The sequence below is a fragment of the Telopea speciosissima genome, chromosome 8, assembly GCF_018873765.1.
Source record: "Telopea speciosissima isolate NSW1024214 ecotype Mountain lineage chromosome 8, Tspe_v1, whole genome shotgun sequence".
In the NCBI taxonomy this organism is placed as follows: domain Eukaryota; kingdom Viridiplantae; phylum Streptophyta; class Magnoliopsida; order Proteales; family Proteaceae; genus Telopea; species Telopea speciosissima.
In genome coordinates this window covers 65,362,198-65,378,987 of record NC_057923.1, presented here as the reverse complement: position 1 = coordinate 65,378,987, position 16,790 = coordinate 65,362,198, and the positions used below count along the sequence as shown (strand labels likewise).

General features: G+C 40.9%; 1 protein-coding gene across 1 annotated transcript; it reads right to left on the bottom strand.

Moving 5' to 3' along the window:
* Positions 1–1,838: 1,838 nt before the first annotated feature.
* LOC122638358 (ferredoxin C 2, chloroplastic) lies at positions 1,839–13,949 on the bottom strand. The gene is made up of 6 exons (XM_043831280.1): positions 13,636–13,949; positions 13,307–13,370; positions 11,608–11,696; positions 10,483–10,551; positions 10,307–10,351; positions 1,839–1,972 (listed from the first exon to the last, which is right to left on the bottom strand). The coding sequence occupies exons 1-6, from the start codon at positions 13,912–13,914 to the stop codon at positions 1,928–1,930; spliced, it is 591 nt and encodes a 196-aa protein (XP_043687215.1). The 5' UTR covers positions 13,915–13,949; the 3' UTR covers positions 1,839–1,927.
* Between the last annotated feature and the right edge of the window lie 2,841 nt (positions 13,950–16,790).

Genomic DNA, 16,790 nt, shown 5'->3' with positions numbered 1-16,790 from the left:
TAAGGACGAGATTTGTACCTGTCACCAGTTGACCCTTTGAACAGAGAGATCCTTATTAGTATGATGTTACATCACGTGTTTTGATACACCGAAAGGTTGATGTCCTTTGGACTACATATCGGTGCATTGGATTTATGGTGGCGCATTGTGAACGAAAGAGGTGTTCAACATGGAATTCACTACCCTTGGTTAGGGAATATCAAGTAGAAAGAATGTTTGTGATTGATCAGACTAGAATCTGGATCCAATGGTGTTTTTGTAAATTGTTTATAAAATTATTTTCACATTATCAAATGTATTATTATACTATTTAAATGATGTTTGATCGTGTTTTTTACGTCCGATCATGATCAAAGAATCTCCGATAAGAACATGTACAATGAATTGGGGTTTGACAATATTAAATTACATGTCCTATGGTTCATTATGAGCTTTGTTTAGTGGAGGGTCCTATGTGCAAATTAAATGAGTTTAATTATTCATGACATTTTATTGGCAAATAATAATAGGTTAATTATCTCTTTAATTATGGCAATGAGACGTACTCTAATTAGATTAGATTGCTAGCCATAATTAGAAGAGAGAAAAATCTCTTTTAGATTCCAGTGACAACCCATCCCTTACGCTGGAGCAAGTGATGCTCAAGTGCAAGAATGGACTAGGTTGATGGCCAACTTATCGTGTGTTTCGAAAATGTTTGGATTTTCTGATGTGGTTACAGATAGAATCAGGAGATGTTCTTCCACTATAAAAGCAAGATTAGTGTGCAACAGTACAAAATCCACTAAAAGCCAAGTTCAATTCGGAAACTAAACATCATAAAACGCAAAGAGGCAAATACAGTTTAGGAAACTGATCGATGCGCATCATCCAAGCCCTGATAGGGCTTTGCTATTGAAACAAAGAGAGGGAAAGGGACTGCACAGTTTTTGTAGTCTCTCCACCCCCTGGCTCTCTCTCTCTCTCTCTCTCTCTCTTGCAATGAATGGTGTATGGTAGTTGAGGATTTTGAATCCCTACTTTGGTTAAAGTTTTGTTTGTGAAACGCTCCTAATTGAAGATTCAAAGTATTATCGATTCAATCCCTTTTATTGCTCAAATGAGGAAGAACTATTATTTGGAGAAGGAACTACAATCATGCTTCCCATATTAATTTATTTAGATTTTCTCGAATTCGAATACAAAGACATTATACCCAATCCGAATCTGCTGCACAATCCAGTCCAATTCCTTCACATACCCCCTTACTTGAAGGGCTTTCCCGTAATATCGCCTCCTTCACCTGAAACTGCACGGGCATTGAAGGGAACCCTCCCCCTCTATTTTATATCTACTTTTTGTTGGAAGAAGCTGTAATGTTATTGCAGATACTTCTAGCGAAATATGCTCTGCACGAAAACCTTACTCATACCTGGTTTGGTGAGCAACCACTGAAACCAAAATCCAAGGTGTGAGACTGTGAATATGGCAGATATATGTGGTGTGAGTACTGGACTCCACTAGAATAGATCAGTGGCCTGTACTTCTTATAAGACCGGTAATAATACGGCACTTTCTTCTTTTCGCCCATTACTAAAAATCAAAGGTTTTGCCATTACTAACAGGCTGGTTAGGAGTACAGAAGCTAAATTGAAGACAAAGATGATGAATACAGTTCTAAATCAATGGGCTGGTTCTAGAAATACAACTTTCTTATGTCATTATTCTAGTCACCAACAAAAAGAGTTGTAGTGGAATCCATCATAAAGTTAAAGACAACGGAATCAATTTTACAGGCTCACCCACCACAGTTGAAGATGATCCACACTTAGTGCTGACACTGTATTATAAAATAAAATAAATGTCGGGTGGGAAGTTGGGGGAAGCAGGCATGTAGAAGTAGTTCTGCTCGTCTTACTGTGAGACATCTTTGATTTTCTAGTTCTTATCACTCATCACCCATGGCCAACTCCAGTGCATAGTCATCTCTTTCCTGCAAACACAGGATAAATTATAAAAGAGAAAACGTAGAAGCAAGTTTCACTCGTTTAAATGGTCCCAATAAGTGGAGCAAGTTTCATTCTTTCAGCACGGCCAGTGTTGACAGTCTTCTCAATACAGCCCAAATATTTACCACGTGGCAGATCAAAGAGGTCCATATTTTGTGGACGGGTAAACCCTAAGGTCCCTGCTCACATGTCAAATTTTCAGTTCAAACCAAGTAATGAAAAAGGTTGGAGAGAATAACGACTTATGTCACCAGGGATCACAACCTAGTTCTATTTATAATAAAGAAGAAAACAACAAAATTACAAATATACCCTTAGGACATAATATACCTATAAGTATACCCAAAAAACCCAAATTACAATACCCCCCTCAAGTTGGTGCATATATATCACACATGCCCAACATGCACAAAATAGAATGGAATACATTATTACTAAGCCCTTTAGTGAAGACATCAACCAACTGATCACCAGATTGAACAAATGGAATGCCTATAACTCCTTGATCCAACTTTTTCGTAATGAAATGACGGTCTATCTCCACATGCATTTTTCTATCATGCTAAACTGGATTAGGGGCAATACTAATAGTAGATTTGCTATCACAGTACAACATCATTGGTGAATGAACTAACACCCTTGTAATTTACGCCAAGTCACAAGGTTACCTCTTACAAAGGAACAATAGTCAAATGTAGACCTTCAATCATTTGGAGAGCCTGCCCAATCAGCATTAGTAAAGGCTTCTACACGCATGTGATCATGAGGAGAAAAAGAACCATGTTCTTAGAGTAGACTTCAAGTACTTTAGAATATGATACACCTCGTCCAAGTGAGTTGAATATAGATCATGCATATACTGACCCACCAAACTTACAACATGAGTATGTCTATGAGAGATATATATCAATCTCCCAACTAGTCGTTGGTATCCTCTTTTGTCAACTGGCTCACCATCCTTACCTTTTAGAAGTGTGTTTACTTCAAGAGGAGTATCAACAGGACGACAACCAAGCATCCCAATCACGGATAAAAGATCCAAGGTATACTTCCTTTGGAAGAGTAAGATACCACTAGAAGAACGAGCAACTTCAATGCCAAGGAAGTACCGCAGTTACCCCAAGTCTTTAATCTCAAACTCTTGTCCCAAATAAGCTTTCAATTTGGTAATTTCAGCTGAGTCACTTTCAGTGATGCCAATGTCATCAATATAAACAATTAGAATCATAATGTGATCACTAGATCGCTTAATAAACAAGATATGATAAGCATTATTTTGAGTGTACCCAGCTATGACCACAGCCTTATGAAAAAGTCTGAACCATACTCTATGTGATTGTTTCAGTCCATATAACGCACGCTTCAATTTACAAACTTTCCCTTGAGTTTCTTTACTTGTGAATCCTTAGGGAATTTTCATATATACCTCTTCTTCGAGTTCGCCATGTAAGAAGACATTTTTAACATCAAATTGTTGTAGCTCCCATCCTGGGTTAACAACACAAGAAAGAATAACTCAATGGTGCTCAGCTTTGCAACCAGTGCAAATGTCTCCTGATAGTCAATCTCATAAGGTTGCGTGAACCCCTTTGCAACAAGTCAGGCTTTGTATCGATCGATTGTTCCATCAACTCTCTATTTCACTGCATAAACCCATTTGCAGCCCACTAGTCTCTTGGCTCTTACCCGGAGGAAAAGAGACTACTTCCTATATGTCATTCTTAACAAAGGCCCTTATCTCCTCTATCATAGCATCTTTCCATCTCAAATCTGTCATTGCATCTTGCCAAGACTAGGGAATAGAAACAAAAGACAAGGTAGATACAAATGCACAATAGGAATGAGAGAGAGAATCATAAAACACAACATGAAAAATAGGGTGTTGAGTGCAACTTCTAATTCCTTTACGGACAGCAATGGGCAAATTCAAATGATCAATATCACTAGAAAGAATGTCACCCCCCGTTCCCTACACCAAGGGCCGTGTGACTGGAATACCCCAAAAAATAAAGTCTATCAACTCACGGGTAGGGAGGATCCACATCCACTGCTACAGCATCACCTGTATCCATATCTAAAAAAAATGACCCTCGAGGGATGAACTTCCACCAAACCCAATGAACGATTAAATCATGCAAGCGTACACATACAATCATGAATGCACATCACACAAGGACGCAATCCAAACCTGATAAACGAATCTCACAGCGTCCCATACCACCAGGACAATTCGTGCATCAGATTCAGTTTACAGTCATGTACATGAATGAATTCCAATTTTAGTATGCATCCACCTAACAATCAAATGTCTAAGTCCATGAGGTAAAGTGCTATTGCAACATCTCTTAGACAGCATCCTCAGCCTCCAAAGTCAAACACGATGACTATCCGACGATAGCAACCCGAGTTGCGGTTGAAAACCTCGAGACCGGACCCCCTCATCGGGTTGTTCGTTAGCCCCCGAGATAACCCAAGCTCTCACCCAAGTACCGATGGTCTGTTGAGAGTGGCACCCTAGTCCGTCGGAAGTCACCATCGGTTACCCAACATCTTTCCCCTGTTGGTTAGGGGTGCAGCACTGGGGAAATATAATCCTAACCAAGCATCTAAAAAGAAGGGTGCACGCTCACGTATAAACCAGAGGTCGAGTCCATAGTGCCGAAATACCGGTCGGCCCAACTATCCTCTCGCCCCCTCTAGCTTACACGCGTCCATGCGAGGGTACGGTGGATGTGATATCGAATAACAGTCATCTCTGTCACAAACCCGTACAACTCATGGCGATCCCAAGTTCGACGCCCACCCACGGCACTTTGATCCCATCACTCACACTCATCACATAAACATCGCATATCCAACACATAACCATTATTTACATCCACATCTCATATTCATAATTATCATAAAACCACATCTCATATTCATGTCTCAACACATAACCAATATCCACATTCTCGATAGCATTTCAAGTACAATCGTAAGTTCCTAAACACTAACATTCTACATGATAATCTTAAACCATTCTTACCATGATCCATCATTAGTAACATGCATTGAAATTAACATAGATCATCATATCATTTATCAAATACATGCATGAATGGCATTCAACACAGGTCATCACAAAAACATTTCATAAATGAAGTCCAAGTATCTAATCCACTCACCTTGTTCTTCGAACCGATGATTCTAACCAAAATCCGATTCGCACGCGTACCAATACGATCTGTCCGGACAATTGTGTTTGCCTAATTTATTATGTTTAGATGATATTAATAGTTATAAACAACTTCCATTAAAATCACTCACAACCCCTGCTTAAACCTCCTAGACGTGGGCGAGGTCACCGAAGTAATTTCAGTCTCACTAATGCTGTCAATGCATAACAGCCAGCTTTGAACTCACTTTAGAGAGCCTTCCACTCTGATTGGGTAAAATGTTTCTTCATATTAAATGAAACCCTTTAAGTCTAGTTTACAATGCAATTTGAATTGCATCATTTGCTTATGTATCGACCAAGTTATGGTCGAAACACTTAGCAGAGGTCAAACTTAGAAACAGCAGTATTTTAGTTCATTTTGGCCTCTGCGGAGGATCCTTGCGTCCGCAGCCTGCCTCCGCACAACCCAGAATTGCTGTTTTTCAGCAAGGCTCGGGTCTATGCTTGGCCTGGGGTCTTAGGGCCTATGGTGGGTTACTGAGGGAGTAAAATTAGTCTCCTAAACCCTCATTAACATAGGGATTTATCCCCAATGGAATCCATGCATTGGATCAAGTCCTAGCATCAAGATCTTCCTAATTTGAGCTCCTACAATGGGGCTTTCATGGTGGTTTGGCCATGGAATGGGTAAACAGTAGATTAAGGTCACCAATTAACATATTAACACCTAATAGAAGGTCTAACTAAAGTAGGGTAAGAAGCCCTATAGTTTGGCTAAGGATTGGATGGATTTCCAATCAAATCCAAGGGAGATTAGCCTAGAATTGGTAGGGTTTAGCTTACTTACAATGGGGTTGACTTAGGACAGCAAGGGGGGACAAGTTCTAGGCTGGAAATGGGTTGTAACTCCTCTCCACGAGCTCCTAGCTCTAAGCTTGGATCTCCAACAAGTTGAGGTGAGGTTTGCACTCTAGAGGGGTTCAAATGGGGGTTGGGGCTCCTCCTTCTCTTCCTTCTTCTTCTTCCTTCTTCCTTCTTCCTCAACCTCCCACGTTTTCTCTCCTCTTAGATGTTAGAAATGAGAGGATGAGGAGAAGAATAGGGTTTTGGGTTAGTTTAGCAAAAGTATCTAAAGGCATGTTTGGTTAGGGAGTGTTTTAAGGTCCAAAATGGGTTCTAAGTAGTTGGGATCCTAAATAGGACTTAAGCTATACATCTTAGGGTTTAGTAAGACCTCTTAGGTCATAAATAGGCTGGGCTAACTTAGGGTTGAGTCCTAAGCTCGAGTCTAAGGGGTCAAAAGCAAAACCAATCTGATCTGGGCTGGTTTTTAGCTCTTGCGGAGGCTCCGCAAGCTGCCCAGATCATCCTCCACAGAGGTGATTCTGGTCAGGTCTGATCTCTAATGTTTGGGGGTTCTTCTCATAGATGTTTATACATGTGAAGGGGATCTTAATGGGTATAAATGGATAACAATAATACACATAAAATATATATCAAAGAGCTTGCATGAAGGGGAATTATATCACGTAGTTTAAAGGATTTAAATAAAGTGAAATGAAGTCCAATCATCCAATTATGTAGAGAGAATCATCTTACCTTCAACACTCAAGGCATAGATCCAATTGTGAAGTCTAATCCTCATGGGTTTGATCTATAAGTAAGGGTTCAAGAATAGATTAGCTGGAGTGTGGATGTAACAAAGAAGAAGGTTACTAGGCTCAGAGGAGACAGGTAGCCCTTGATCTGAGGAGAGCGGTTGGCTAGGTAGTGTAGCAATAGTGGTAATATCTACCAAATCTTTGCGAGAATGAGACCTAGTAAACACCTGCAATGGTTTAGTACAATTACACTATTACTATTTGGCTGCTCCCCCTGCACAGAAGGGTTCGCATCAAGCTCAATAAGAGACACGGAGGGGTCAAGAAGAATAATTAATGGCACATCGTCACTAGAATACTCCCCCTAAAGAGGTGTCGAGGATGAATAATAGGCAGCAGACTCATGAAACACGACATCCATAGTGAACAACATGCGACAGGAAGGTAGATGGTAGCACTTATAACCCTTCTGAGTTGCAGAGTAGCCAACAAAAACGCATCGGAGCCCCCGAGGATCAAGCTTGCAAGCAAGGTGATGATTGCATGCAAAATACACACAACCAAAGACCCGCAGAGGGAGAGTAAAGGAGGAGTTGTGCTGAAGAACATCCAAAGGGGTCCGAGAACCCAACACGCAAGAAGGCATGTAGTTGATTAGTAAGCAGCAGTAAAGATGGCATCACTCCAATAATATTTGGGGACATGCACTTCAAACATTAGAGCACGTGCGAACTCCAATAAGTGGTGGTTTTTCCGCAAAACCGTTATGGGTAGGAGTATCAACACAACTAGTCTGATGAATGATTCCCTTAGCAACAGGATAAGACTGAAAGGAGCCCTCAATATATTCCCGACCTTTATCACTGTTGAGAACAACAAATATACCCAAGTGCCACAAAAATGACAATCAATAAAAGTCACAAACCAACAATAACCAGAAATAGACACACAACGGGAAGGACGCCAAATATCAGAGTGAATTAAAACGAAAGGTTCAATACTTATATTATCTGAAAAAGGGTAAACACCACGAGTTTGCTTGGCAAAAACATAAGCATCACAAAAGAAGTCATTAGGAATACACTTCTTAAATAGATTGGGAAAAACAAGAGATAAAGTCCTTTGGTCCAAACGCCGATGCCATCGATGCAACTCTGATAAAGCGGAAGCAGAAGCAGACAAATCCAACTGATGAGCCTGAGGGGTAAGAGCTGAAGTTGCAAGGTGACTGTCCTCAAGCAGATATAAACCACCACTCAATCTACCACTACCATCGTTGTCCCCGTCAACACAATGAGATGGAAAAAAAATGACCTTACAATTTAAGTCTAGAATAATACTACTAATAGAAAGAAGATTAGTAGAAAAATTAGGAACATGGAGAACAGATGATAAAGGTAGAGAGGTAGAAAAGGGAATGGATCTTTTCCCAGAGACAGAGGAAAAAGAACCATTACAAACCCGCACATGTTCCTTACTTGAACCTAGATAAAAGGTAGAAAACTGACTAGAGGAACCAGTATATGGTCTGTAGCGCCAAAGTCACTTATCCAAGAAAAGAGAATAGCAAAAGCATAATGACCAACAAAAGAGAAACTTGAGTGCACAAAGTTGGAGGTAGAAAAGGTCGAACCAAAGGTAGCAGAGGCAACAGAAGACAGTGTTGATTGTTCTGATGAAGAAGTAGGTTCCAACCCGGACATCAGTCGACGAAGAACAAGTAACTCATCCTGAGAAAACTAGTCCTCGGTAGGTGCAGGAGGAGTCACCTCAGTGTAGTGGGCATGATCAAGGCCCGAACCACCATGCCCACATCCACGTCCATGTGTAGCAATGGAGGTGTGACGACCATGTAAGCATCACAAGGAAAGACCCCACCGAACAAGGATTCGCTAGTTCAGGACATAAAGAACAAACCAACCACAAAAGGGACCCTCGATGGGAAAAAGAGAACCACCGAGGGTTAGGTCATGTAGGAGGCCCTCGGAGAGGAGATGGGCTTTAGAAGGATGAAAAAGAAGATTGAGAAAGGTAGGTGGTGTTCTAGAAAGTCAGAAGGAGGAGGCGGTGTTTAAGAGAGAGAGGCGTTGATGGAGAGAGGTAGTGATGGAGATCGAGAGAAAGGAAGATCGAGAAAAGGAAAGAAGGGAGAAAGAGGCGGTGGTTGTGTTGGGAAAAATATCAAGAAAAAGGGAAAAAGAAGATCGATAAGAAAGGAGAGAGAGGTAGAAGCAGTGGATGGAGAGAAAGGGAGGCAGTGGTGGTGTTGGGTCACTGTGGCATTAGCAACATTGGTTTTTGGACGGGGATCCCAAGATTGGTTCCCGCTCTAATACCATGATGAAAAAGGTTGGAGAGAATAATGACTTGTGCCACTAGGATCATAGCCAAGTTCTATTTATAATAAAGGAGAAAAGGACAAAATTACAAGTATACCTATACCTATAAGTATACCCCCAAAAAAAATTACAACACCAAGTTTGTTAGGAGGCAAAATAAAGGTTTGAAAAACTCAGGACCGTGGGAGAGTGCACAGTAGTGGTTGGAATCATAGTTGTCATGGCGCCCATGGCGCCGCCATGGAGTCCTGGCGTTGGGAGAGGTGGCATATCGAGCTACGCCATGGTGGATGTAAATATATCGTTCGATATGGCTTCCATGGCGACGCCATACCACGATATGTTGGCATATCGGTCGATATTTGTACATATAAAAGTTAGATTTAAATTTTTTTTTTTTTGAAACCATTTAATAGCTTAGATGCTTTTTTATTAATGTCTATTGGAGGTGTAACTTAAAAGTATACACCTGCAATACACATTATCAATTTATCATAAAGTTTAAAAACAATAAACATATTACCCTGCACACAGTCACACACAACAGCAGCACATATTCAACTCCATTAGTCCATAATTCAGTTTTTTTTTTTTTTCCCCTTCAACTTAATGTTATAGCAGAAAAACCAGTACTTTGATAGTTTGATTTTGTGTTTTAGTTCAGCCTAAAAACCAGTTTAATTGTTATTTTTGTTTTGTGACTTTAGTTACACTTTCATGAATTAAACCATAGTGGCATAGTATATTAGTAGTAGTGTAGTACACTTTCATGTTGATTTTTGATGTTATAGGACATATATTATAGCATACTAAATGACATTAAAAATAGAGAAAATAAAAAATTAAACATGGTCTACATGCTCGCCATGGCGCCATGGCGGGCGACATGTCGATATATCGACGTGACACCCTTCCACCGACTTGGATCGCCGTGACGCCGTGACAACTATGGTTGGAATACCGTAATGGACATACATAGAAATGCATGGGTATCTAATTGAATTTGAGTCTGAAATTTGACACATGGCTAACCTAGACCTTCCCCTTCTCTATCCAACGGTTGGAATAGCCACAACATCTGTCCATGTGGCACAATTGGGTTGGCGTGTTGAGAGGCCTCTTAACAATGGCTGGTGTAAATGAGTTTGTCCCAGAATAGAACTAAAATTGTAAAAGATAAAAGTTAAAAAAAAAGTTTGTGTATAATTGAGAACTTACGACTGGTCCTCGTGCAAAATATCTTCCAAATTGAAGCCAATATACCTTTGCATGACAAGGATTTCAAATGTCCGTAACTCATATAATCAGATAAAGAAACAGTATGAATATAATTCAGCATATCATCTTGCCTATGTTTTCTTTGTGGTGTAACTGGTAACTAGTCAAGATGTTACCTCATCCTCATCCTGGGTCTCAACTTCAATGTCAGAAGACGGGAAACCCACACAAAGCAGTGCATAACCCTGAAGCCCAAAAGAATTAGACAGTAATATAAGCAATTGACATTGATGATAACATAATATGGGTAGCTCGGGGCAACTTTAGATCTACCACCATCAATTTCTCATATGACAAATTTGATGGATGAAAAACAAAGACAGATAAGAAATTGTAAATCTAAAGGAACGCCCATTCGCTGATCCAAACATTAAGCTACTTTCAGGATCAAGTGGATGCCCAAGCAGTATTGTCTATTTTTATGTTTCACAATTTACAGAATCAATAGCACCCTATACATTTGGGTTGTATCTGCCTACGGGTATGCGTCCAAAAAAAGAGACCAGGGATTGGGTCAAGTGAGTGAGAATTGATTTTAGAATACAGAATCAGTTGTTTGTGAAGCATTCATAGACTTGTAATTTATCGTGGACAAGAGTAAAGTAAAATATAATAACAAATGGAGAATTTTATGATTACTCAAGGGCACTGACGAATTTTAATGCTGCTCATCCATGACTGGAGTCCCCACCCCCCACCCCCCCAAAACAAAACAAAAAAAGAGAGGAAAGGAATAAGAAGAGGAAGAGAACAAACAAAACATCCTATGCATATTCATGCAGTAATAAAATATGAGATGCGTGCATAAAGAACCCAAGGTTGAATCAATACAAGAAGTTTGATTGGAAATTTTTGGCATACACAGCAGTAAAATGAAAGCATTCAAGCCCCAACAATAAGCACCAGTACAATGAGGTTTCATTCAGTTGCCTTCACAGGGAAGGAAACAAGAAGTGCTGCTGTCATGGTGGATCAATCAAGAATTAAGAACCCTGGTTTTTTATTTTATTTTTTGGGGGTGGGGGTCTAGAAGCCTTCGCATTAGTTATTTCTAGCCATGAGATGAAACAAATTGAACAGAAGTAAAGAAACAGTTTACAACAAAATGCAGTATGCACATTACAAATTTTTACCCCCCATTCCAATAATAAGCCTCTGATTTGTAGCACTTGAGCGGAACATCTATTTTATGATGAAATTACATCCAATTGAACCTCAAGTAAAAGGTGATATTTGGGAACCTTTGACTTTAATTCAGCAGATATCCCAAGGGCCTCAGGTTGCCTTATTTTCCCAGATTTTACACGAACAGCACAGCTAGTACAACAACCTGTCAAGTGCTTTGAAGTTAGTACCTCCCGAAACTAAAATAAGGCCATTGAATCAATGAAGAAAAGTAGATTTCTAGTGAAGTAGTGAACTAGTACCCAAAAGGGAATCACCAAAAACAAAGTGGAAGAAAATGGAACAAAATGGCAAAGTTAATCTACAGAAAGTAAGCATGCAACTCACTAAACCATACACCAACTACTTCAGGTTGGCTACATGAGTCCTGCTCTGACATCCACTCTTTGTAGGCCATATGAACCCTTCATCCAGGCTCATGCTCTGGCAGTGAAAAGAAGCACGGGCAGAGTTTTGAAAATTGTTTGAAAAAGTCAAACTTGTTTGAAGAACAGGGGCCATTCAAAAAAATTCTGGGGAAAAGCCCCATACATGATGGCCGTACAGTCACCAATTTGGCATGTGGGATATACAGAGAATTCCCCATGAATCCAATGGTCAACAGACCATCACATCACTCCACTAGGCACTTATAGCTGCTTGGGTCAGAGATCTTTTTCCTTCTTATTCCCACTCGCCCCTGGCCAAATTTCTACTCCTCTACCACCTCAATCCCTTTTAACAAATTATTTTCCTAACTTTCTCAATTTCTCATTTTCTCCTGTTAATGATTTGGTTTTGTTGTCAAAAAATGGGAGAGGAAAATACAAAAACATGGACACGAGAAAAAAGAAAGGACGAGTAGGAATTTCTTCTATTTGGTTTCACATAAAAGTACCCTAGAAAAGCTGCAAAGGTAGTGATTCTATCCTATTTGTTTGTGCCAATTTGCTGGGGAATTTGCAACAGTTTTTTCAACTCATTCAGGCAAAAGCTCAATTAATTATACCCTTCTATTTGGTTTCACATAAAAGTACCCTAGAAAAACTGCAAAGGTAGTGATTCTATCCTATTTGTTTGTGCCAATTTGCTGGGGAATTTGCAACAATTTTTTCAACTCATTCAGGCAAAAGCTCAATTAATTATACCCTTCTATTCCTTTTCTTTTCCTCCAAAATCCATAGAATTTTAATAAAAATTACAAAGAAGTAACGAGGTAAACTTGCGTTAGTTTTTCTCCCCAGTTTCTTTTACATATCATTTTTTATTGACCCCAAACTGTGAAAAACACCTAAGCTTCTTACGTATTCCCTAAGGAAATTTAAAGCAAACGGAATGCATGAATTTGAGGTCAAACACAGGTGCTAAGCCGTCTTAGAGGAGCAAGTTTGAATGGGAACTAGTGCAGAATACGGAAACAGACACAGAGAGCCTTACAGTCAATAGCCAATTGGCAGTAACCCCTCTGAACATTTGAACCAACACTGAACATTAAAGTCTGCTAACTAGCAAGAAGAAGTTCCGGCTCGCGCTAGGCACCAAAGGTTTAAGGAAATTAAGTAGCAAAAAATTAATGGAATTTGGAGGAATGAACAGTTGAAATGCATGAAAAATCAAGAAAAAATTTATTCCATATGAAGAACCAAAGTGAAAAAAAAAAAAACTAAGTTAACAAATTTCGATGAGAACCATGCTCAAATTAGATTTACATGAGATGCTTCAACTGAGAATATAGTTGTACAGCATTATTGACTTTTGTGAATTATAGTACAGTACCGTGCCTGCAAGCAAATGGCAGAGCTATGTTGTGAGCTTCAGCCGTGTGTAATATATACTGATCCTGCAAATTGAATTGAAACAGCGCGTATATTATCAGCGGAATTGAAACGAGCAAGAAAAGAAAAGATAGAGATTTTTCATCTAAACTGAACCACAAAATCGCCAGCCACTGATGCATCGAGAGTAAAACCTACAGCCCTATGAGCACCCATCAAACTACAGCACAAAGCGGTGTCCAAGAAAAAGGAAGAGAATAATAATAGTAATAGAAGGAGCAGATCACAATTTCAACAAAAACGTGATATTATTAGAGCTTGAAATAATACCTCGGGAACGAGGAATTCATGAACAAGCCCTCCCTTTCGGTCGTGAACTGTGACTTTATGTGTCGGAATCGTCGACGACGACGACGAAATACAGCCCCGGCTGCGTTCAGAGTCAAAGATCCCAGCCACCGTTTCAAGTGCAGCTCTCGTAGACCAGCATCTACTCGTCAGATTATGGACGCGCCTTTTGTTTCCAACTGGAGAAAAATCACGGAAAATGGCTGGTTTCCGGCAAGTTGAAGCGCACAAAGAGAAATTACAGGGGATTCCGAGACCCATTGATGCCCCCGAGGAACTGAAACTGCTTTGTCTGTCTCTCTCTTAAGGCTTTGCTATCCGTTTTTCAGCCCTCTCTCTCTCTCTCTCTCTCTCTCTGTTAAGGTTGGTTAAGGCTTTGCTATCCGTTTTCAGCCCAAATGACGAATTTAGCTCGTCTCCGGGAGGCGTGCGCCCAGGGTGCTGCCAGGGGCATCCAGTGGTTGAGCTGTGCAGAACACATCTCGACGTACGCCTAGGGATATGTGCGGCACAGCCCAACAGATGACAACGCCCTGGGCATTCCCTGCTACCTGGAGACGATTATGACATTTGGCAGTGATAAAATAATGGGAAAATATGTGCGAAACATTTTTGCCCGCCCCTACACGAGTACTCTTCCTCTGCACGGGATGGTTCGTGATCTCGGTATCGGCTGGATTGTATCGGGATTGGATCGACCGATATAGATCGGGATCACCCAAACTTAGGCAAATATGACACTTTTGTCCCTATTTTATTATAAAAAATTGTTTTTTTTTACATTTTTACCCCTATTCGTTCAATTGGATCTAATCGGCATCAGTATCAGAATCGATCTCAACCAATACCGATCCAATCCGGCCAAAATCGACCGATCCAATCCGATACCTCAAACCATGCTGCACGGTATCCTATACTATAACAATCTCACTCGGATTTTTATCTGATTCATTTCTGACATCCTCCATTTCTTCAATTTCCTATCTTGGATGATCGACATGCGGAGGGACCTTTATTGCTCCATTTCCCCAAGTTCCTCTAATAGAGGGGGCAGAAATGACCACCCTACCCCTATTCGAACACATTGCTCGGGTGGGGTCCACCCCCCTCTATTAGAGGAACTTGGGGAAATGGAGCAGGCAAGAAATGGAGCAAATAAAAATACCACGCGGAGGGAGTAAGGAAATCCGACGGTGAAGTTTGAATGCCCAAATTTCACCTAATATTCTTTCTTCTCTCTTGGATCATTATCGGCTTCATTTTCCAAGCAGCTCCATTTCCCCAAGTTCTTCAAATAGGGGGTTGAAATGACCATCCTACCCCTGCCCGACCACACTTCCTAGGTGGGGTTCACCCCCCTCTATTAGAGGCACTTGGGGAAATGGAACAGGCAAAAAATGGAGTAGATAAGTTTCCCTCTTCTTCACCCCACCCTCTCCACAGATCTTTATCCCTTGCAATTCTCTGCTTGGTACTATTCATGCGGTTCCCTAACAAGGAGGTGCAATGACCATTCCACCCCTAACCGAACACTCTACCCAGGTGGAGTCCACCCCCTCTTATTAGAGGCACTAGGGGAACTGTACTGGTCAGGGAATCACAGGAGATATCTTTCCCGGTCTCCGCCCCTTCATCTCTCTCTCTTCAGCCTCACCCAGCCTTGGAAAAATGTGATTACCTAAAACAGCAGGAAAGGAGCCTGATTGGTTACAGAGCAAGGACTCTCTCGCACATTAGAATAGAGGACAAAATTTTACCACAAAAAAAAAGAGAACAGAAGACAAAATAAGAAAGAGTTAGATGGACAGAAACTCTCTATGGATTGAAGCAAGACTTATGGAAAAGGCAGTACATAACGAAAGCCTGCATGTTATCAAGCCATGTAATTTTCGCTGGACATCTTTTAATGGGTGGTTGCTCCTAAAAACCATCGGCACAGATTAGGCCGGACCGGGGATCCAAGATGGATGGCCAAGCTGCAAGTCGTATGGATGTGACCCACTTGGGCACGATCCTACCTCATTCGCCCAGAGGCAGAACCACGTGGCAGGTGCTCAGAGAATATTGGAAGAAGAGGGAAATCTCCCAAGAGACGTGAGAACGCAGTGTGAGGTGGGCCCCACCATGGCTACAGGCGGTTGGAAGTAATACAGGCCTGATGGGACACATGGCAAGAGCTGATTGAGGCTGGGAAGCATGGGACTGAGAGAAACGGGGTTTATACGTGCCATAAGGCCGTGCATTGCACACTGCCATCAAAGAGTTACCCTTTTAAATTTGAATAACAAAGTGGAAAGGTGGGACCTGCCATGACTATAGATGGTGGAAGGTTACAAACCCCACATGGCCACATGGCGTAGGAGTATTAGCAAACAAAGTGTGATATAGCGGAAGCGAAAACAAGATCATGGATATCGATGGGAGATGTCATTCAATAAAAAAATAATACAGGGATCGATCATTACCTAGAGCCTCACAGATACAAGACCTCCAGCCGATGATAGCCCTTTCACAATCGTTCTACGCACAACGCAAAGCTTTGCGTTCCCCACACGGTCAAGCTAACTCCTCCACACTTCCAAGGAACACAAGGCCTTGGATTTTCTCTAAGATCAAACACCAAGAGAGGGAAATGGAGAAAACGATTCTAGGAGAGGGAGGGAGAGTTCCACGATTTTGGGTTCTTTGTGTATCTTTTGAGTTTTTGGCAATCTCTTGTATTATATAAGATTTGCCCATCTCTCATTCCTAAAGTGGCAACTCACATGGGCATGGTATATTGAGTTTCCTATTGGGACTCAATTGCTAGCCCATCCAATCTTTCCCAACAAGGAAAGATCTTTATTGCTAGGGGAATCCAATATTGGGTTCAATATCCAATATTCACCCAATATGTTCTCTTTTCTAACAATCTCCTCCATCCTATTGTAAGATCTGATCTTACAAGAGGATCACGAAAAGGAAATCACGATCAACCGTACTGCGTAAATAAATGGAACCGATCGCAATGGGATTCTACTCAGCTTCTAAAGTATTCAACACCGAAGATGCCAAACAGATGTAATAATCAACACTCAAGGTAAGTAGTTAAAACACGCATCAGTCCCCCACAAAACAATGTTGCATCATTCAATATA